The 22,488-nt window shown below is 42.2% G+C and overlaps 1 protein-coding gene across 1 annotated transcript; it reads left to right on the top strand.

Moving 5' to 3' along the window:
- The first annotated feature begins 15 nt into the window (after positions 1-15).
- On the top strand, positions 16-21,897 carry LOC306971007 (uncharacterized protein). Its single transcript, XM_079567133.1, has 9 exons — positions 16-2,661; positions 2,886-3,011; positions 18,694-18,809; positions 19,209-19,356; positions 19,905-20,055; positions 20,269-20,405; positions 20,590-20,732; positions 20,811-20,897; positions 21,081-21,897. The coding sequence occupies exons 1-8, from the start codon at positions 235-237 to the stop codon at positions 20,884-20,886; spliced, it is 3,324 nt and encodes a 1,107-aa protein (XP_079423259.1). The 5' UTR covers positions 16-234; the 3' UTR covers positions 20,887-20,897; positions 21,081-21,897.
- The last annotated feature ends 591 nt before the right edge of the window (positions 21,898-22,488 follow it).

Genomic DNA, 22,488 nt, shown 5'->3' with positions numbered 1-22,488 from the left:
GAAACTGTCACTGCCACTTCAGAAGCTGGGGACAGTTCAGCTTTGTCTGACCCCAATACACAGTGGAGCTCCCATGGGAAAGTTTTACCGTTTAGGAGGAATCCTTCTTTAGATGAAGCCTTTGCTAAGGCACCGGAAAACGATGCTTATACAGAGGGTCAATTTGAGAGGCAAAAACAACTTGAGTCAGAAAGGCAGGCGGAGTTAGAATTCGGCCGATTGAAGGAGAGAGATATGCAGCGGGAGTTTGAGAGACAGCGTCAGAAAGCGTTTGATAAAGAGACGCAGGAGCTTGATGAAAAACGCCGCGTGCTTGAAATCAACAAACAGATTGAGCTGGAAAGGCTTAAGCATCTCGAGTTTGAAAAGCAAAGACAAGTCGAGCTCAAAAGACAGAGGCAGATGGAGAAGGAGAAGCAGAGACAGCTTGAAATGGAGAGGCAAAGGCCACATGAATCAGAGCGGCAGAAGCAGGCTGAAGTTGAGAGGCTACGGCAGATGGAGTTCGAAAGGCAAAGGCAGCTAGAGCTTGAAAATCAAAGACAACTCGAGATTAAAAGACAGAAACAGGAGCTAGAAAAGCAGAAACAACTGGAGATGGAGAGGCAAAAACAGATTGAAACTGAGAAGAAAAGGCAGATCGAATTGGAGCGACAGAAGCAGATCGAAACTGAGAGGCTACGGCAGATGGAGTTGGAAATGCAGCGCCAGATAGAGGTTGAAAGTCAAAGACTACTCGAGATTAAAAAACAGAAACAGGAGCTGGAAAGGCAGAAACAACTGGAGATGGAGAGGCAAAAACAGATAGAAACTGAGAGGAAAAGGCAGATCGAATTGGAGCGACAGAAGCAGATCGAAACTGAGAGGCTACGGCAGATGGAGTTGGAAATGCAGCGCCAGATAGAGGTTGAAAGTCAAAGACTACTCGAGATTAAAAAACAGAAACAGGAGCTGGAAAGGCAGAAACAACTGGAGATGGAGAGGCAAAAACAGATAGAAACTGAGAGGAAAAGGCAGATCGAATTGGAGCGACAGAAGCAGATCGAAACTGAGAGGCTACGGCAGATAGAGCTTGAAAATCAAAGACAACTCGAGATTATAAAACAGAAAGAGGAGTTCGAAAGGCAGAAACAACTGGAAGCGGAAAAGCAGCGGCAGACTGAGATCCAGAGACAGAAGCAGTTCGAAGCTGAAAAACAACGTCAGATAGAGTTCGAGAGACAAATGCAAAAAGAGATCGAAAGACAGAAGCAGATTGAACTTGAGAAGCAAAGGCAAATGGAGCTTGAGAGGCAAAAGCTGCAGGAGATTGAAAGGGTCAAACAGCTGCAGCTGGAGGAGAGGCAGCGACAGTTGGAGAGAGAAAGACGCGAGTTTGAGAGGCAGCGCGAGGAGGAGCGGCGTCAGAAAGAGCTGGACAAAGAGCAGAAACTCATGGAGAAACAGATGGAGAGGCAGAGGTTACAGGCTGAAGCTGAAGAGAAGGAGAGGAGGCAGCAGGCCGAGCTCCAGAAGCAACGGGAGAGGCAGCAGGTGCAAGAGATGGAGAGGCAGAGGATCAGAGAGAAGATGGAAAAAGAGCAAGCGGAAAAACTCAAGCAGATGGCTGTAGAGCAGGAGAAGTTGAGGATGAGAGAGTTGGAAAAAGAGAGGGAGAGGCAACAAGAGCAGGAGAAAGAGCGACAGAGGGAGCTAGAGCTGCAGCGCCAGAGGGAGCTAGAGAAACAGAGGCAAAGACTGCTGGATCAAGAGCGACAGGAGCTGGAGAAGCAGAGGCAGAGGCAACAAGAGCAGGAGAAAGAGCGACAGAGAAAGGAGGAGATTGAGAGGATAAAAGAGTTGGAGAGGAGGCAACTACAGGAGTTTGAGAAGCATAAACAGGCAGAGAGGCAGGAGATCCACGAGCAGGAGAAACGCAGAGTCAGGGAGAAGATGGAGAGGGAAGGGGCGGAGAGGATGAGGCAGGTCGCTAAACAACAGGAGGCCGAGAGACAGCGCCTCAGGGACAAACAGAAGAAAGAGGAGCAGGAGCGCATCAGGCTGGAGTCTGCAGCGCTTAGACCTAAAGTGGTGGATCTAGACTCTGTACTGAGGAATGACCAGTCTAAAGGCTCTCCTCGGGGCGACCCCTCCACACGATGGAAGGAGCCGTCGCCCAAATCCGAGCAGAGCCTCAGACCAGGAATCCTCGACATAGACTCTTTCACTTCCCACAGTCAACCCTCCCCACCCAGAGACTTGTTTCCAGTTGTTGGTTTCCAGGAAGTTGATCCACGAGTACCAATGTCACCACAAAGCTCAGGGGGCTTACAAAGTCCTGTTTGGACCACTTCCCCTCAGGATCCGTGGGAACTGCGCTCAGTGGAGATGTCTGTAGACAAACCCGAACAACCCAAAAAACCTCTGAGCAAAACCAGCCCAGAGCAGCTGCTGCTGAGGCAGGAGGAGCGGCGGCAGGCCCCTCAGAGGCGCTGGTCCGGTCTTGTGGTGGATGACCCGTTTCATATGGCACTTTTTTCTGAACCTGAGACAAAACCTGCCCCATCTGACCCTGTATCGTCCAGTCGCTCCACAACAGAGCAGGTCTGGCTTCACAGAGACCTTCCTCAAGGACAGAGCAGGTCTGAAGGCCCGAGCCACAGGAGGACCCTGGGCTCACAGGTGAGTTCAGTGAAATATAGATTCATAAAACATTACATTATGTGGTATCAAAATAGAGCAGCACAGTATACTGTGTCTCTGGATTTGTTTAAAAAATACTGTATAGTATAAAGCAACTAAATAATTGTCTGTGTAAAAAAAAGAATGGTTATCAGTGTTCGCTCAGAATGAAACTTGTTAACACTTGTATAGAAACTTGTTTAGAAACTTGTTCATGTTGTTAGGAGCTGAACAGGATTCGATCTCGCAGCATGTCTCGGCGCTCGGCTCCTTCGAGCAGCGCCGTGGAGAGCAGTCTGTCCAGAATGAGGAGCCGCAGCGCCCACCGGGACCAGGCCAGGGACGGCTGGGTGAGTCTCACCTCTGATCTTTGGTTTGTCTGGGGAATTGCGTTTAATTAGCAGACGGGGGAAAGTCTGTTTGCACATTAGTGAGTCTTGTGCCTGAAGGTCAGACGTTGATAGCTGTTGGAATGTCGTTAGTTGACTGGAGACAGACAGGTGAACGCTCTGCTGAGCTCTCATAGTAAACGGCCGTGACTCATGCTGAAAGACCGGCCACTCGGCGTCTCCTCCACCCACTCAGTGTTTAGGTACAGGGAAGTGCTCGCCAATACCTGCTCAGGGCCAGTAAATCAGCATCGGTGTATTCAAATGGTTAATGAGTAGCTTGGCTATTAGACAAATTCAGCACAGAACTGTCAAAGAGGCCACGGGAAAAAAGAGAGTTTCTGCTGAAGGGAAATTATAAATGGCAACTAATTGTGTGTCGGCGAGGTTTGTCAAAACTTTGTTATCCTGCTTGCTCGAAATTGCTTGTATTTGCTCACTGAACATAGTTTGAATCAGAGCCTAGATGCGCATTTGCATGACTAGCCCTATGGACCCAGGTGTGTTTTCTGTCTGATGATAACAGCAACGTGGTCAGGGCCAAGAGTAAGGTCGCTGGCACCATCTAGTGGCTAAAGTTGAGTTTTGGTTTCATTTTTTGTCATATATTTATGTTGACAATGACAATGTTCTTTTTATGGCTTTGAACATTTATATGCCTTCCGTTTTTTTATTTGTTTCCACAAATATACATTTATTATTATCTGAAATTGTACAGTGATTGAACCATGATATTTTTATTTTATAATGGTGAGAATCTCTTGCAATATAAACAGATCACAAGCAACATTGGATCTAGGTTTTTTTTTAATGTACATCATGATTCAGTTCTCAGGTCATAGTTCCTGGCAGAAAGCAGTGTGACACTTCAATGAGACCATAATCGTGTGTGAGATCATTTAGTCTTGGTGGAGTGAGTTGTGAGTGGAGGGGCACGAGGCTGTAGTCGGGGCAGAGTCGAGATGGGCTTTTTACTGGGAGCTGTGTTGTACATATGGTCGAACTGTCTGCCTCCGAAATGCTTCTGGGTAAGAGCTTTTCTGATTTCTAGTACTAAATGTTTAAACTGACGCTCTTCCAGCGGGTCCGGAAAGTTCAGATCTACTTTTATTTTATTAAGGAGCAGTCGGATACTTCTCGCTGGTCCTTTGGCTGTGCGTGTCGCTGCTTTCTGAACGATGATGTCAGTAACTCAGGAGATGGAGGGCAGTGACCGGAGCTGACTCACTTTCCATTCGGTGGTGCTCAGTGTTGTGGTCGAGGGGAATTATAGAGACATTTACCAGCAAGTATTAGGAACCGTACGTAATGAGCAGAAGCAAACTGAAACGAAATCAGTTACGTACGTCTATAAAGGAGGATGTCATGAGATCCAGTTATATATTTCCGTCATGTGAAACATAGCTGAACCTCTTAATATCTGGGAGTATCAACTATGATTAGTTTGAGCATTGTATCTACAGTATATACACTATACTATACTATGACCGTATGCTCCTTAAAAGCACAATAATATAAAACAAAGGAAATGTATCCAATTATTATTATTTATTTATGTATTGCATTGGATCTTTCTGTAAAACAGTATTGTTTGGCATTTCCCCACTACTATTTTGGTCTTGAATGATAAAGTTTGGATACCGCTGATCTAGATAAGGATATTATTAATTCATTAAGCTGCATATTGTTGTTGAAGAACCAAAAGTAAAAGAAAAACAGACTTTCTGCCTGTGTGTCCCTTTGAGAAAGTGATTTAGCTGGTGTCATATTTTCAAACAGAAGTGCTGTTCATATGAGAATAGAAGAACAGTCACAATACAAAATGACCGCACAGTAGTTGATAAAAATAGTAAATACTAATTGTAGGCACACTGCGTAACATCTGGACTATATTGTTCCCATCAGTACAAAACATGTTCCCAATGACCAGCTCAACACAGAAAATGCTATTTTTGCAGTGGGTAATTAAAGAATGGATTTAGATGAAAACCTAACCTGTTTAAAACAGTACTAAGTAACTCTTCCCCCTAGAGGCCATAAGCGCAACTGCAGGTGTAGTAGCAAGTTACGATTTTTTAACTTATTAATTGTCTTGGAGAGTAAATACTACGCTGACAGTTTTTCACTGTTAGCCCGCAGTTAGCTTTGCCCGTTAGCCTGCTAGCTTCTTCTTCGTGATTCCATTAGTGTGTATTGCTTGCTCCGGACCGGTGGCAGTCAAGTTGCAAACATGGTTTTCTGGCCAGAGACACCATAAACACTTGTATTTCCCCCACAGGGACTACGAAAAGGATTTATTATGGTAAACACGTTACTTAGTACTGCTTTAAATCTCAAATTCTGCTGACTTTAGTCGACATCTCCATGGAGACGAGCTGGAGACGTACCCACTCCCTGTAAAGTTACAGTCATGTCTTAGGAGAGTTGAGCCGCTTACAGCAAAAGCTCATGTTTGTTTGTACATTTATGAGGTGTCATAGAATAAATGTTTATATTTCACTTTTGTTTAATGGGTGAAATTTTACGTGGTATAGCTTTAACAAATTTCAAATGTTTGATCACAACGTCAGATCTATATTAAGCTCAATGCTTAACATATGTTTAGCTCACACAATCTCAGCCCTAGTTTCCCATAACTATGCCGTCATGTATTTGTCTGCCCCTGGGTTGGTTGTGTTTGTGCCTTTGTGGCGTTACATAACGTAAAGATCATAGGTGTGTCCATTGCGTGTTTTCTAAACGTCATTTCAATGGGATATTACTTGTTGTATGTTTTTATTTTGGCCTCATAGTGCTGTTAAACGGGTTGCTGCACGCTTCATTAAGGCTTGTCAATGCAGCCGCTCCTGTATGTTTTAAGTGCTTTGTCACAGCTATTAAATCTGTTAATATGGCCATACACAATCCCATCATCACTTTCTCTTTAACTCTGCTTCTCACGCCCATCAACAGGCAGCTTATTTTGGTTTTTAGTACCTCTCTCCACCACTATAAGGTTACATACTGTACATATTATACAGTGTATCATTTGGTCAAACAGGATGGAGCTAGAATAAGACTGAACAAGGGAAAAAACGGGGCTAAGGTGGGATTAAAGCAGGGCTAAAATATATTGTAGGTCTCCTCTAATACTAAATGTTGGACCAGAGAATACAGAACTAAATCAGGACTAAACAAAAAGTAAGGGAGAACTACTCCCTTACTTTTTGTAAGGGAGTAGTGCAGTCAGAAAGGACTGCACTAGGACTAGGCCAGTACTAAACCAGGACTACAACTTCATTTGGACTAGACTAGCAACACTCCAGACTAAAATTGCGTAAAATCTGACCTTAAATGAGGAGGTGTGGAAAATTTGGTCATGGTGTCACAATTATTCCGTATATGGGGTTAGGCATAATAAGATTTGACCTAAACCCTTTCAGTCAGGCATTATAGGGCAAATACATGTATTCTAATTACTGTATAACGTACCAAACTGTAAATATGTGATATGTATTCTAATGTTGGTAAGAATAAACTGCCACTACTAATACTAAAAGTTGCATTAACCTCTTAACCTAACCTAAAAACGTGCGACATAATAGTGACAAAAATAAGACAAAATCGAGGATGAAAATGTAACAAAACCGTGACAAAAATGCTGCAAAACCGTGACAAAAAAGCAACAGAAACGCCACAAAAGAGTAACAGAAAAGTGGCAACAAAGTGATTAAAAAAAGCAATGAAAAACAAATGTCAAAAAAAGTGACTACAACGCGACCAAAACGCGACTGGTTAAAGCTGTTCTGGAGAAAACGCATTTGTTGGATGTTAAGGGGTTTTAAACAATCCAGAACGAAACCCCTATGAAGCTAGTTCTAGATCTAAATCACGTTCTACTTCTCACCAACAACAACCAGCAGTTTGTTTTGGCTTTTAGTAGTTGCTTGTTGCACTCCTCTCTCTCTCTCTCTCTTTCTCTCTCTCTCTCTCTCCTGTCTGTCGCTGAAACAAGTGCGAGGGACACAGCACTGCAGCCCATAGATCACCCTCCCTCCCTTTCCTCTGCCTGCTGCCTCTAGTCTGGGACCTCCCATTCTCTCGACTCGCTGCTTTGACTCGCCTCCCTCTCCCTCCCTCTCTCTCTCTCTCTCCACCCAGTTTCTCCTTGACAGCGGTGAGTCCTGTAGCAGCATTGGCGGTGGTGACGCATTTTCTGCTACCTGCCCATACCTGCAAGAAGGGACAGGGAGCGGGGAGGGATTTTTTTTTGTTTTATTTCCTCCCTGTTTGCCTCGTTGCTTTTTTCGGGAAGCAGACTTCTCCACAACACACACATTTAGTTTTCATGGCTTGTCCTCGCTTCTGGCTGGCTGCTTCCTGATGGAATACAAATGACTACAACAACTACCTTTTGGACAGCGTAATTGCTATGAAGTCCCGCATCAGCTTCTTGCCATTTTTCACCTTCAAACTGGAAGAAAGGGGGAGAGCTGTCATGCTCGCAGTTATTGGAAGAAGCGCAGACAGAATCTTTTGACCTTTTTTTTTAGATAGTTAGGTATGAACAGATACAATGCAAAGATAGCCTTCACGTGAACACATTAGACAAGTGAAAGTTTCTTGGGTATTTTTAGGATGTGATAGTCAAGTCTGTCATGTTTATTTTCATATGTGTTAGTGAGCCCACAGAATCATGGAAGAGAAAGCTGGGTGAGACAGCTCATAACTTAAAAGCAGAAGGTGCTGAGTTGAGGCAGCAACCTTAGATAACCTTTCGGATGCTTTTTGGATTTGGAGTGGCTGCCTGGCATATCGTAGCAGCTTCAAAATAGACACAGAGAAAGCTTTACAATTTGTAAGCGTCCGACAGCGTGGAGCCTGGACAGGGATGAGTTGAGACGTAGCCCTTTATAGCTCTAGTGGGAATGAATTTGAGCAGAGACTTGTTACAATAGGGGACTGCATGTTGCCACCTGCATTGCTGTAAACATCAACACGAGCTGGTGTCATCTCTGCACGGGACCAGCTCCCGTTGTCCTTCCCCATTACGAAACACTGGTGCGGCACTGCCCTTGCACCAAACAGTACGTATATCGGACAAACTGTTTTCTAATGCCTCCGTTTGGATCCGAAAACCCACCACAAAACTGACAGCTCGCCTCTACTGTTGCCATGGAGTATTTGGGGGACAAGATTTCGGTCGCCCAGTCCCAGATGCAAGGATGGGTCGGAAACGTCCGGCGATCCTTTCACGGGGCGCTCGGCTTTTTGAGGACGGGCCAAGGTGAGGACGGGACAGGAGACTTTAAGAGGACCAACTCGTTACGGTCACTGGCGTCACGCAGCCGAGAGTCAATCCGGAGGTTTTCACTGCGCAGCCAACAGCGACTGTCGCTACGGAGACGCACTGCTCCCAACACTCCCACTGCTGTAAGATAACACGCATGTACACGTATGTAGACGCTTCATACAGATTTGAGAAGTTCACGAGAAGTCTCACACCAGTGCATTCTTGTGCTTGTCCCAAACCTGGATACTGTAATTTTTTCCCCTTTTCTATCAACACAAAGGGCAAAATCTAGAACAAAACTTTTCCCTCAATGTAAGACTTCTAGGAGTATTTTTTTATAGTGAACAAATACAAGTTAAAATCTGAGCTAAAACAAAGATTTATATGAAGATATGCACTGTGAGGCCAGAGCAGGACTAAACAAAACCTCCATTTAACTATTGTAGGGCTGGGTGGGTGCCAGTATGGGGTGTCTGCGGGGTACCAAAATAGTTACTGGTTTTGTACCGAAAAAATTGTGAGACTCATAACAAGTTTTATGCCTGGCACCACAGGACACAAATAAATGAAAAACTGTTAAGTCAGAGAAATGGCCTTTTATGGAAATTTATAAAACAATATTATTCTGTTTTATGGTTCGAGATGATTGTTGCAGCATGTATGTCCTGGGAAAGTATTATTGGGGTACTTGTATTGCGCAGTACCCAGCCCCAGTTTTAAGACAACATAACTTGCATAAATGTAGAAGTTGTATACGTGTGAAACTAGTGCCCAGGAAAGGAAAGATCTGAAAGGAAAGATGATTGCATCAAAGTAAGTGACTATGCAGCAGTCACCGGAGGTCTGTAATGTCACCCTGTTAGCAGCTGCAGTCTCACAAGTCATTTGGACCTGCGCCAAAAATGTCAACATTTCAGGAACCCATCCATCTGTCTCGTTATGCCCCTCTCAACCTTTAGGTCAACTGCCTCTTGTCCATGCGACCTCTTCTAACCATTTTTTCCCCCACTGTACTTACTAAATCTTTTGTTATGGAGGTGATGGCTTAAGCTCTTTCGGTATAAGACCTCCATGTAGGGCCATGGACACACTGCACTACTGGAGTCATTCCTATCTTTAGGTTACGCCTGTTTGCTCATGAGTCAGGGAGGCTAAAGATACAATTGTTTTGATGGTGAACTTGTGGCTGTCAGATTTAACATGTCTCAATTCAAACCTTTTGAGATCAGGCCTAGTTTGTTTGAAGTTGATCGCGAATTGTAGATCATTGTCCAATACTGTGTTATAAGTTGACTAAAGCGATGCACAAAAATTGAAATAAAAAAAGCAATACTAAGTAGCTCATGCCCCTAGAGGCCATAAGCGCCACTGTCGTAGCATGTTGTGTTTTTTTACTCATTAATTGTTTGTGAGAGTAAATACTACACGGACAGAAAAGACAAAGGGAAACTCGGCTTTAAATACTGTTTAAGTGGCGCTAGCCCACAGTTAGCTTTGCCCGTTAGCCTGTTAGCAGCTTCTTCGGGATTCCATTAGTGTGTATTGGGGCCTCCGACCCGTAGGCATATGTGGTTTTCTGGCCAGAGACACCGGGGGAGATGAAAGACCCCCCAATCATCCCATCAACACTTGTAATACCCCCAGAGGGACTACAGGCAAACAAGTTATTTGTCAAGTCGTTTTTCTATGAGCGTAACTCAAGTGGCAAATAGATCAAGAATTTGGGCTGATCACTGAAACCGTTATGGTAGGCTCTCATAGGTCATCTTTGCAGATGTATCTACTGTAAACTAATACAGTTTCAGCCTATAATTTCACTTGCCAAAAGTTTTAGAGGTGCGCTAAAGTAATGGCCGGTAGTTTCTCTTATTTTAGTACGTGCGGTGGCAGAGATGGACAGATTCATGGTCCATTTAAATTCTCACATGCCGTTTGTGTCATATCAGATGTTAAATGCATGTATAAATATATACCGCCAACTGTGAACCAAGCCCTAAAACCACTTGCTGGAAAGATGCCGGTGTTTGCAGTAAGTGTAATGAAACAAGTGTTGAAATGATCCATGTAGACAACTTTCACTACCAAAAAAGTAGTAAACGATTGATGAAGTGGAAGTTGTCTCACATTTAAGAACGTAGAATCTTTGAAGGACGAGTGATCTTTTACAAATACTGAAAATTCTTCTAACTTTGACAGGAATAATGGTTGCTTTCAGATGACATGCACAACAGGAAATACAATTTACAGTAATAGAAAGCGGTGACCAGTTATAGAGATCAGGGCAGTAATAGAGTGAGTGGGCTTGTCATAACCAATGAGGTCGAGCTCAATTTTTTATACATTTTAGTACGAAATTCCATTAACCTTGTGCCTCATTGGATTATTGCACAGTTTCCAGGGTTTGTTATAGTGTTGAGAAAAAACACTAGCTTTTTTTTTTGACACTTTAATTTTCCAGTCTGAACAAATCTATTGACTTTATCCCTGAACTTGAATGATGATAATCATTGATAAAATGCGGCAGTAGAAGCTTGTGTGAAATTACTGAAACAAAAGTTGAAGAAAGTGGTTTGAAATAACTCTGTAGCTCCAAGATGGGAAAATAATCCTTTGAGTCGATTAAACCAGAACATCGTAACTCAGCCTTAAGCCAAGTCAGGTTTGTACATTCCTGTCGAGGGTTAGCACTAAAATCTTTCACTGTTTTCTCTTTAGCGCTGACGTGATGAAGGCAAACACTGTAGCGCGGTTTACCCAGTCCATCTCGGATCAGACCTCCACATGCGGCTTGGGTCCATTTGTTGATGCTTGTGCGTGCGGTGTTGTTTGCGCGTATCTCCAGGATATTGATATTGATTAGCGCCGAGGCCGTGAGTGCACACAGAGGAGACTTTCCCACTCTCTCCGCCCAAAGCACACATCTCAGAGCACTCGGACAAATGGAGATTAAACACCGCACATCACTGAGAGGAGGAAGTGTTTCAGAGTCACTGTATCATCAACGGCTGCTTTTGCTTCTCATGAAGATTTATGTGAGGATAAAGTAGGTTGAAAGGGAATTTCTCAGGATCCTTTTGGACAGTATTTTGTTATATCGCTTTTGAAATTCTCAAAATACAGAGTTAAGATGAAACAACACTTCTAGTAATCGAGCTCATGTCTGTCCCATAGCTGTGCCCCTTCATTAAAGCTACTATGCAGGATTGATTTACTCCTTTTTTTACACATGAAAGATGAGTGTAAATGTGAGCTGTGTCCAAACTCATTCCTTACTGTGCAACATTTTTCTAACATCTTGTGTCTTCACTGGGATGAGTTTATGAGCACATTCCACAACTTTGAGGGAGCAATACTGTACAACTAGCCTGTTGGCTCACAATCGATAAAAAGGCTTTAGAATCAGAGGCACAGTTTACAAGACAAGATAAAGAATAAGCTCTGAAGCATTAGATGCAGAAAGTCCAAAAAAAAAAAAAAAAATGTGTACTGTGCAGAAATAGATTTTAGATATTACGGTCTTAGTGCAGGTGATGATAAAATGACACTGATTGTAGGTTATTGCACACCCAATTTTATTCCACTACTATGGAGAAAAATCAGGTGTTGGGTCTTTACGGTTGTTTTACCACATAAACAAACTTGTCAACCTTCATAGATCTAGTGTTATGGAGGCCTGGAGCATAACGGAGCCGATTAAATAGAAGAAAAAATATAGGCCTTCAGGATTTATTTTTATGGATAGTTTCTCCCTTTGCACTGGACTTTAGCTGAGACCGTGAAAGCTGTCAAAGGCAGCCTGACAATAAAGAGCTCTTTAAGTGGTTTGAGGATAACACAGAAGTAAACCTGCATTATTAATAAGTAGGGCTGCAAGATGTTGGACAATGTATTGGTATACATTTAGATGACTGATACATGAGCTGCTAAAGTGCACCAATCGCATGCATTTCAGTTTTTGTAGTGTAGGTTCAGTTCTAAATCAGGAGGTGAAGCTTTAGGAGCCACCTTCAGGGTAAGAACAGTTCGGAACAATTGATGTGCAATGATTTTCGGGAAAGGCATGTGACCCACTTTTGTGTCCTGACCCACCAGTTTAGAGCTACTCGTCTAAACTACACTGTTATAAGGTTTTATACAAGATGAATCCCAGTGGAGACAGATTGTTTTGATGTGTTAGGGACAATATAGTAACAACATTGGTAGAACATTAACATTCTTATGGGGTCTTATCACTTCACCTTAGATATCCTCAGCCCTCTGTTGTTTTCCCTTGGAGCTGCACAGTTACTCAGTGAATCACTTTCCCAATTTGTCATTGAGGCGTGGAGCGCTGTTGGAGCCTGTCTGTGGTAACACACAGGCTGCTCGGATCGGTTTGTTATCAAGCTGAAGTTTCCAAGGCCCAAGCCCCAACCCTTTCCTCCGTAGATTGTCATTCAACGCGGTTCAGTGATTAGGCTTCTCTGCTTCATCCCTCCATTCATCCGCTCATTGTTCGGCCCGTGAACCAGAACGCACCCTTCCTGTGCACGTCTGGTGCTGGATAATGTTATTAAGGAAAAGTCTGTGTTTCTAATACAGCTGTTAATCACTGCTACTGATCCTGTGTGGACCCAATAGGCCTGAGTCATATCTCCTTGTTTTGAGTCTGTGACTTCTAGATTAGTCGAGCACGTGTAGCAAAACTTATGTGAAATGCTTGAACAACTGAGAGCTTACACGGCAAAGGTTTATGTATTTACAGTCATCTATAGAATGACTGATCAATATTGTAGCTAAGGCATAAATAATTCAGGTCACGGGTTTGATTCCTGGTGGTAGGGCTGGATGATGTGGCAAAAAAAAAAAATGGATCGACTGATATATAGATTTTCGATGTACCAGAATTAGCACAATAGCTAAACTGCATCGGTTGTCCTAAGACAGGCAGAAACATTAGTTGAAGGGAAATACGTAGAACACGTTGCAGTCACAGGTGAGATAACACGCCCGAGAGGTTAAATTGGTAAATCTTACTGTGAGTGCACCATTGTTTTGTTTTCAACCAGTTTTTAGGACCTTCTTAAAGGTGTGGTGATTGTCAGAGTTCCTGACGTGAGCAGGCAGTTCCATGACTCTGTGCCTCTGATTGACGCCACCATTTGACTAAATTTAGTCCTGCGTCGCTGCACATTACAGTCCTCTGGTCAAAGCTCTGGTATTCACTTGAGTGTCACAAAAATCCATTATGATGGAGGGGCAAGACCATTTAAAACTATAAAAATGAAACAGATTTTCATTGTTCATAATAAAATAAATGTTGCTGATTCATAAACTTAGGTAGTGGGTGAAGGCACGCACATCCACAGTTCTAAATAAGTGTGCAGGATCAAAAAATGGAAAGTGTAACAGAAACAAATAAATAAAAGATCCGCACAACTTCGTCGCTCCAAAGCTTATTTTAATGCTCACCAGACATGCTGTCTGGTGAGCATTAAAATAAGCTTTGGAGCGACGAAGTTGTGCGGATCTTTTATTTATTTGATTCATAAACTTAGACATGTCTTTTATACAAATCTCAGCTCAAGCAATAAAAGAATATTTTCTTCCAGTATAACTTAACACACCAAAATCTTCCTTTGTCTCGTCCAAACTGCAAAACTAGGTGCTGCATCTGCCAGAGAAATGGCTGTAAACCTGTCATTTGTCAAGTCCCACCACGACGGTTGTTGAGATTAACCAAAGTAGAGATTGCAATTTCGATTAATTGCCCAGCCATAACCTTAACCTTAAAGTGGACATATCACACGAAATCCACTTAAACATTGTTCCCTCGTCAAAGACATACCTGGAGTAGTATTTCACAACATTCACGCAGTTTTGAGTGTCAGCACCATTCTGTACTCCCTGATTACAATTGCGTCATTGTTCAAACCCAAAAACTGTCCTCCACATTAGCCCATAATCCAACATTTTCCTTTTTTTTCCTGAAGTGTGTGCTGGAGCTGCTAACCGCGCCGTATCCAACATGGGAGGTTTTTATTATTATTATTCCTATAGCTGCCCCTGTTAAGATCTTCAACAGCTCTTTTGCCTGCATTTCATGTTACTATTTTAATTGTTATTGTCAGAGACACATTTTCAAATTATAAAAACTGAGGCACCCAAAGTAAGGTTTTTCAGTCTATTTTAGGCTCCATATGCATGTAATGTCCACTTTAAATGAAAATATTGGCGACACCAGTAGTTAAGCTGTCGATTTCAGGAATGGATTGTGGCGTACCAGGAATTTTTTTTCAATACCTTTATGTAAGCAAGAAAGTCCAAAAAAGTTTTTTCGGCCCTTCTTGCTGTGAGACAAGGACGCTCACCACCGTGCCACACCAATTACTGAAAGATCTCTCAAATTGGCCACATACTGCCTTCACTACTTCATATAACAGGTCAATAGTATCCTTAGGGCTAAGGTCTCTAAGCATTCATCTGGAAATTGGAAGTTCAAATGGCGAAAACTTTTTCAGTGTTTTTCTTCCTTTATGTACTTTTTGGTATAGATTTTCGCTCACAGCACTGCGTATCTGACCAAAGGCTAAAGCTTCGAGATTACCCAAAGCCTCTCCAAGCCGTGTGAAATTGTTTCGGGTGAACTTTGTAAGCTCTGGCACAATGGAGCCGGCTGTAACACGTTGGAGCGAATGTTTCTCTTTATGCGGATCAGGTGAGGGTGTGTTTTGGTTGACTAACACATACTTCCACACCGCGCTGGAATTTTTATTACAAGATTTTTTGACAGGGCCCGTTATTATTATTTGTTTTTTGGGGTTTGTGGTGATGGCAGAGTGATGGCAACCTGTTATTAGACATGATTTATAGAAAAGTAAAAGCTTGTGTCCGACCAGTTTGATGGAAAAGCAAGCTATAGATTAGACTAGTTATGTAACAAATAAACAGCTGTCTTGGTATTTCTTTCCTCAAAGAGCTTTTCTGCAAGTAACTTGAACATGTCGTTTTAGTGCATGTGTACATAACATACTATTAGGAAAGTCCCAGGAGCCACTGTTTCCGGAATGCGAGTGTGTACTTAAAATATTCCTTTTATTTACAAATACACACTGGTATACTTTTTAGTATTAGTCAGCCGTAACCAGATTTCAGTGCCAGGAGAACGACAGGATGTATATTTTGGAGATGAATAAGAGAAATAGAGGAAGACTAAAGGGCATTATAGCAAAACAAGAATTCATAGGACATATAATTTGGATTGGATTTGGATTACAGTTTACAGGAGTATTAATATTTGAGAGTAAATTGCGACAGAATCACATTATAATTTACTTTGCTTGCTTCTAGTGGGCTATTGGTTCTCAACTGGTGGGTCGCCTAAAATGACTGTCGATAACTTGTATTGATAGTCAGCCTTGGAGTCAATGCTTGAACCAGCAAAACTCTGTGAAGAAATCCTGTATTAAACTTGGGCTGGGTTAGATTGTTAATTTTTCCCCCAATACCAATACAACAATACTTGATTTACCATACCGATAACCTGAGCAATACTTTTTCGATTCCTATACTATACATATTTGTCATATAGAGCCATAAAACAGAACAAGAACGTTCATTTATTCCATAGAAAAAAAGTTGCAAGAGACCCTGGATGCGGAATATTTTGTAGCTTTCAGAAAATATCATACCTTAATAATAACGGCCATTGTTTGTTTTAAGATTTTAGCAGTAGTCGCCTTTCGCCTGCAATCCCCTGGTTAAAGCCCATCTAGCCCACTACCATCTTCTACAAATACCCTTTGGGACCAGAGCTCAATGCCATTCTCACTGCTCAGCTTCCTGTCGGGAGAAGGTTGTTCCTGATAATGACATCCTGCCTCGCTGTTTTGTTACTCGTCTTACTGGAGTTACCTTAATCTCCGAGCCCCTCCTTTATCTGGGCTCTGGTGCCAGCTCATTGTGTGGTGAATGCAGCAGCACAAGAGGCAGGACAAAGTGCATTCATAGATACAACAAGAGTGTTATTTCACGCACATATATCCTCTTTAGTCGGGTTATAAAAAGAGTGGCTGCGCTCCAAATGGTCTCACAGGCAAAGCAGACCACAAAGTCAGTTGAAGAATTTGCATTAGCCGCCATCAGCAACAATGTTTTCGGGCCGATGACTGATGATAGTTGTGGCTTTGAAAACAATAACGAGTGTCAGTGTTTGAGCAACAAATCTATTTAGTTTTACCATTTAAAAAAAAAAAATTTTAGATTTAAGATTCGGTTAAATGTGAATCTAGCTTTACAAAGATTGTGGGACAGTGCATCACAATTCAGGTACAGTATAGCAACCAATCTGAGCCCATTATAGGAATATGAGCTGCTAAACAAATACATAAGCATTTCACCGACCAACAACACTGCCTGACCAGATAGAACGCCTTTTTGGCTGTGGCACAGTTTCAATAAGCTTCTGCAATGTCTAAAGATCCAGTGCTGTGTTCATTTTTCACCAAGATCTCGTATTGATGATGGGAGAGTGTGAGCACTGAGCAAAGCTTTCTCCAACACATCCCAAAGAATCTTAGTGGGGGTAAGATCTGGACTCTGGGGACCAATCCATGTGTTCTGTCTCATGCTCCTGAACGACTCTTTCTCAATGTGCCCGATGAATCCTGCATTGTCATCTTGGAATAAGCCATCAGGGAAGAAGAAATCCCATGATAGAATAACCTGGGATGTTAAGGTCGTTACTGGCCAAATGATTTTAATTTGATTTGTTAGTTGGATCATAGTGCGACTTGAATGCGTCACGAGAGGAAGGGTCTGCTGCTGCGGCTACTACACAATCAGAATAAGGCGGGTGGATCACATTTCCCTGTCCACGCCTTGAGGCAGCCGCTGAGGACGACAGAAGGATTTTCTTCAGTGTCTTTTCTCGTATGTAGGCCAGGGTTATCGGTTCATGCTTGGGCCTGCCTGTGTGAGCGCAGAGTGGTTTTTGAGACACTATGTCCTCTGTACCCGCCTCATTAAAACAGACATGGTTCAGTTCACAGCACAAGCCATTGTCCAAACTTTATAAACTCTCACTTTGATAGATTTAATTATTATGCTGGTTTTCATTACAAGATTTCAGCACTTGAGAAAAAAAAAAACATTGCTCCCCTCTATTTACAAGAAAAATGGAAGCAGACTGCTTTCGTTGTGAAACGGGGCAAACCAATCGTGTCAATCATAATCCTGGATAAACATGCGGGAGGGCATCAGGGGTAAAAGTAATACCTAAATAATGTTTTCACATTGTTGGACATCTGGAGAAAGATTTATTAGGTTTATAAGTAGGGCTGAGTCTTTGTTGTGATACGTGTTTTGTATTGGAAGCTATTTTTTTTTGGTTCTTTTCATACTCAACTCATACTCACTTCTAGAAAAAACATTATATGACTATTTTTGACTTGACGTTGATCTGAGTAATACCTCTTTTAGTGCTGATTGGTTTAAACAAAAGAGGAAACTGTTAAAATGTCTTTACAATTTGCAGTTTAATGTGTTTTACTCAATGTCTGACAGATTTTTGTTTAATATAGGTTTGAAAACTCAACTTGTGCTTTCTCATTCAGTTCATTCAGGGTAAAGTATTGCAGTTCGTTATGACATGTATCACTATACGTATGGTATCAGGCCCTCTTATTGGGATACGTATTGTATCGCAACAAAAGTGCATCGTCCCAGCCCTAGTTATAGGTGTAGGGACGTCCCCCTTCAGTCCGATTACGTTAAAGGCCCTATATCTGATTTTTTTGTTCTTCTCCTGTATATCGTAAATTCACATAATTGTGGCAGAAATATTATGCATCTAATTACAATATTCATATGAATCTTATGAACTTACAGGCTAGTTTTCCAGCATCTGTGACAGTTTAATTTACTTGCTCGGTCTTTCACTGTAGTAACAACAACAAAAAATCTGGTATAAGGTTTTTAACTTAATCGGAGCAAGAAAAACAAGTTAATTCAAAATGGCCAATTCTTTTTGTTGCAAATGAAAAAGTACTGTATGTTTACTAAAGGGTCGTGGAGGTTTGTGGGGAATTATACTTGTTTGATAACATGGTGAGTGTGTCTGTCCTTTTATGGTTCTTATTCCTATTCTTATAGAAGTAGGGTCTGTGAACAGGACAATTATACAGTGCGTTTGCTGCTTCATTGTCGACTGTTGGACATTTCCCTTTTGCCAAACAGTTACATTGTTTGATCTGCTGCTGTTGTCTCGTCGATTTCACACTGTTCAGAAATGTTTGTGAAGCCTCAAGAGGCGACTTTGTTGTGATTTTTGCTCATACACAAAATGTGTTTAATGGAGTCTATAACGCCTTCTCTGTTGATTCCTCCTTCCAGGTTCAGCAGAAAAATAACGTGAGCACAGAGGATGAATCAAAGGACTCCGAAACGCCAGTCCATGAGACTGACAGCCAGTACGGGACGTGGGAGACGGGACTTCGCTCTGAAGACAGGTACTACTTTGCCTCTGTGTCCGATTCAAGCACATAGGGCGGATAAACTTGATGATTTTTTTTACCTTACTTAAAGATGGATACATTAATGGGACAGAATGGATGAGAGAAACACAGTGACACATTGAGTTTTGTTATTGTAGTCTTTTCAATTATTTTTCTATTCTTCTTGAATTGTTCTGGACTATTTATTTATATCCTCATAACAATAACGGCAGTTTGTGATGTGATTGCTTTGGTCTAGTCACGGTGACCGAGGTGCGCAGCGGTTTCCGATGTGTCACTCTCCTCAATGACACCTTTTGAACGCTGTTACCGAATGGAAAGATACAGTTTGGGCTTGTGTTTAGTGTCACTGTGGTTACTGTAGTAACACTTGAACCTTTTATTTATCTGCAGCTTAACACCGGCCACTCCGAGCTCCGACAGCAACCTCAGCCCATCACCGAAGAAACCCATTTCTCCACAAACGCCGGGCAACCACACGCCACACCTGCCGACAGACGCTACCGATGGTGTCCCGGTAGAGCCGCTGCCTTTCCCAGATGTGAGCGTGCCTTTTATCAACTCAATACAAACCGCTTAGAAAATATACTAAAGATGTACAATTGTTTTACTGTACAAAAATTCGCAAAAATACTGAAATACTGGGCGGCGCGGTAGCACAGCGGTTAGCGCTCGTGCTTCACAGCTAGATTCCCACCAGGGACGGAGCCTTTCTGTGTTGAGTTTGCATGTTCTCCCCGTGTCTGCGTAGGTTTCCTCCGGGTACTCCGGTTCCCCCTACCACTAAAAACATGTACAAATAGCCAGGATGAATGTGAGTGCGCATCGGGGACGACGGATGGAAATTAGCCCAAGGCTACAATCCGGTGTGGCTTGTTCACATGCATGAGACCCATGTATGTTCATTAACATGCACTGTCCCGACCAAATAAACCAATAAATAAAAAGAAAAAAGAAAATAGCCAAAAGATGCATAATAGCTGTACCTTGAAAAAAAAAAAAGCCAAACACCCCAATAAAATAACAATGGTATTTTAAGCAATTGAAACCTACTGGCTATGCATTAACATTTGACTGTATTGTGTCAAGGCTCCAGTGGCTTTGTTGGACAACAGTGCCCTTCGCTCCAGAGCTCAGTTGGGGAAGAAGCGCGCTCCTCGAAGCCGACCTTCAAGAGCCGCCAGGCAAACTGAGGCCGAGGGAGGGGCCTCTGATGACTGGATCTACAAAGACGCCACAGGTGACGAGATCAGTCATGTTTGCTGGAAAGTGTTAACACATAAACAGACAGAAAGAGCTGTAATTTTAAGAAAGAAACTGTCGTGCAGCCTCAAATCTTTTTTTTTTTACATATTATGTCTAGAATCTCCATGTATATTTTTAGAGAAATTTGAAAATTATGTGAAATGTATCTCTACTTGTCCGTAAAGTAACGTTATGTGTCCTGTTGCAGAGGAGAAGGTTGAAAATAAGAAAGAGGACTCTGACTCTGAGGAACAGCCTAAAGCCTCTGACACTGGTCCCACTGCTGCCTCCTCTCAGCCGCAGCGGGTCGCCCTGTTTCCTGGAATGGACCCATCCGCTTTAATGGTACAGTCTTCAGTGGGAATTTATTAAAAGTTTGTAAAGGCTTCTGGCGGTCACCATTTTGGACAAGAATTCACCCTCATCATCTGTGATTTTAAACCATTATGTACCATAATAATAACAAACGTAGTATTTTATTATTACCATTTACTTATCTAATGTATCTTGATTTTTGTTTGTCTTGTAGGCCCAGCTAAAGAAAAGAGGTGAACCTGACAATCAAACAGACGGACCGACCCCTGCGCCATCTCAGCTGTCCCGCTCTCCCAAGTCCCCTTTCCTTCCAAGGGCCACTCGTGTGCTGCCCCCTGCTGGTGGGAAAGAGAACGGGTAAATAAATATATATGTATAGTCAAATTTAAGACCGAGACAGTTTTAACATCTGTGCTGTTTGTCATGTAATTGCAGTGAGGAGGAGTCGCCCCAGTGGTTGAAAGAGCTGAAGTCCAAGAAACGCTTGAGCCAATATGAGAATGAGAGCTAGTACTTATTCAGGTTAGTCCAGCACACACAGTAAAAGAAAAGCCTCATATCAGTGTCCAATTTATCATCATGAGCTGGAGGGATAGTGGGGAATCATTATCGACCAGTCAGTGTTTGTGAAAAATAATGAATGAATGGGTCCTACATTTTAAGTTGATGTTTAATAGTAATGGTGTTTTTGTTTTCGTCCCACAGATTGCCTTAACAGAGAATATATGTTTGAGAAAAAAAAGCCTTAAAGATTTGACCTGGATCCAGGAGGGGTTGACCGTCTGCTGCTCGTGTATTTTACTTTACGCTCTCGTCCCGTCGGGGTCGATATAACATGTGCATGGTGCCTTTTTATACGGAAAGTCTGGTGGGGAAATCATGCAAAGCAAAGACAACAACAACAAAAAACTAAAGCATCTATTCTCTCTTGCTCATCCTGTCGAGAGGAGATTCTGGGAAGGACTCGAGACGACGAATTTCATCGTGGGACCACTACTACACCACCACCTCTTGTGTGGGATATGCTCATTCTGAGTGACAATTTCAACTCGTATACTTGACTTGTACACTAGTAAATACTGTGCGTGCGTAACATTGGTTGGTATGTCGGTCGGCTGTCATAAACGCATTGCCATAGGACTTCATTGCAAATAGAGAACAAAAGAAACCCTGCTTACGTGATTGTCTGCAGGCTTGTATCATACTGTATGTTGTAATCATGAGATGTTATATTTGTATCAGAGTAAATAAAGCTAGTTTTTTGAAAAGAGCTAGACAGGAGAAATATAGATTTTCATTTTATTTTGAAACGCTCCAAAACAGTGTCACGGTTGCCGCGTACTGTATATTCATTTGTTAACCTTTTTCTATGTTGAGGAAGAGGCATTCAGTAACCTTATATGTCCGAGTGAAATTACAACCGACAACTATGTACACTCCTTTCTGCACAAGCATTATCAACCATGAATTCTATTTAGTTGCAGCTAAGCGTCATGACATAAGCCATACTCCCAAAATAATCAAGCATCAACATTTCCTCTATTTTTGAGTCTGTTTATTTTTTTATTTTTTTTGCCTCCAACAAATGTTTTCATCCTCTCTGCGTGCATGCACAATCTCTGCTTTTGAGTCAGACTTTTATCAAATCGGAAGTGATCCTATGCTGGATTAATCAAGGAATAACTAGGGCTGGACAATATTAGAAAAGCACCCAATCTGTGGTGACCATTTTGGCATTATATACAAATGTGCGAGAAAAGGAAAATTAAGAGGCAGAAACATTTATACAGGGCTGCACAGTATGAACCAAATTGCAATCTGAATGGTTGCAATTAGCAAAAAGCTGAATGTCTTTTCTCCACGGATGTATTATAAATTGATAGTGACAGTCAGTAAGATTGCAAAGTGAGGAGAGGGTCAGAGTAAAATTTTACAGCAAACCATCAAGTTCCTCCCTTACTGATTGGAAGCTCCTCCCCCTCCTCTCCTGATTGGACCTGACAGGCCGGTTCACAGGAAAGCTTGTGTCATTGGTCAAAGTGATAGCCCGAGGATTATAATTATTTGCTAAATATTATTTGATATTATGCATTACATCCAATTGCAGGCAGTC

This window comes from Gobius niger (assembly GCF_951799975.1).
Source record: "Gobius niger genome assembly, chromosome: 1".
NCBI classification, from domain to species: Eukaryota; Metazoa; Chordata; class Actinopteri; order Gobiiformes; family Gobiidae; genus Gobius; species Gobius niger.
This window is presented reverse-complemented; position numbering and strand designations above follow the sequence as displayed.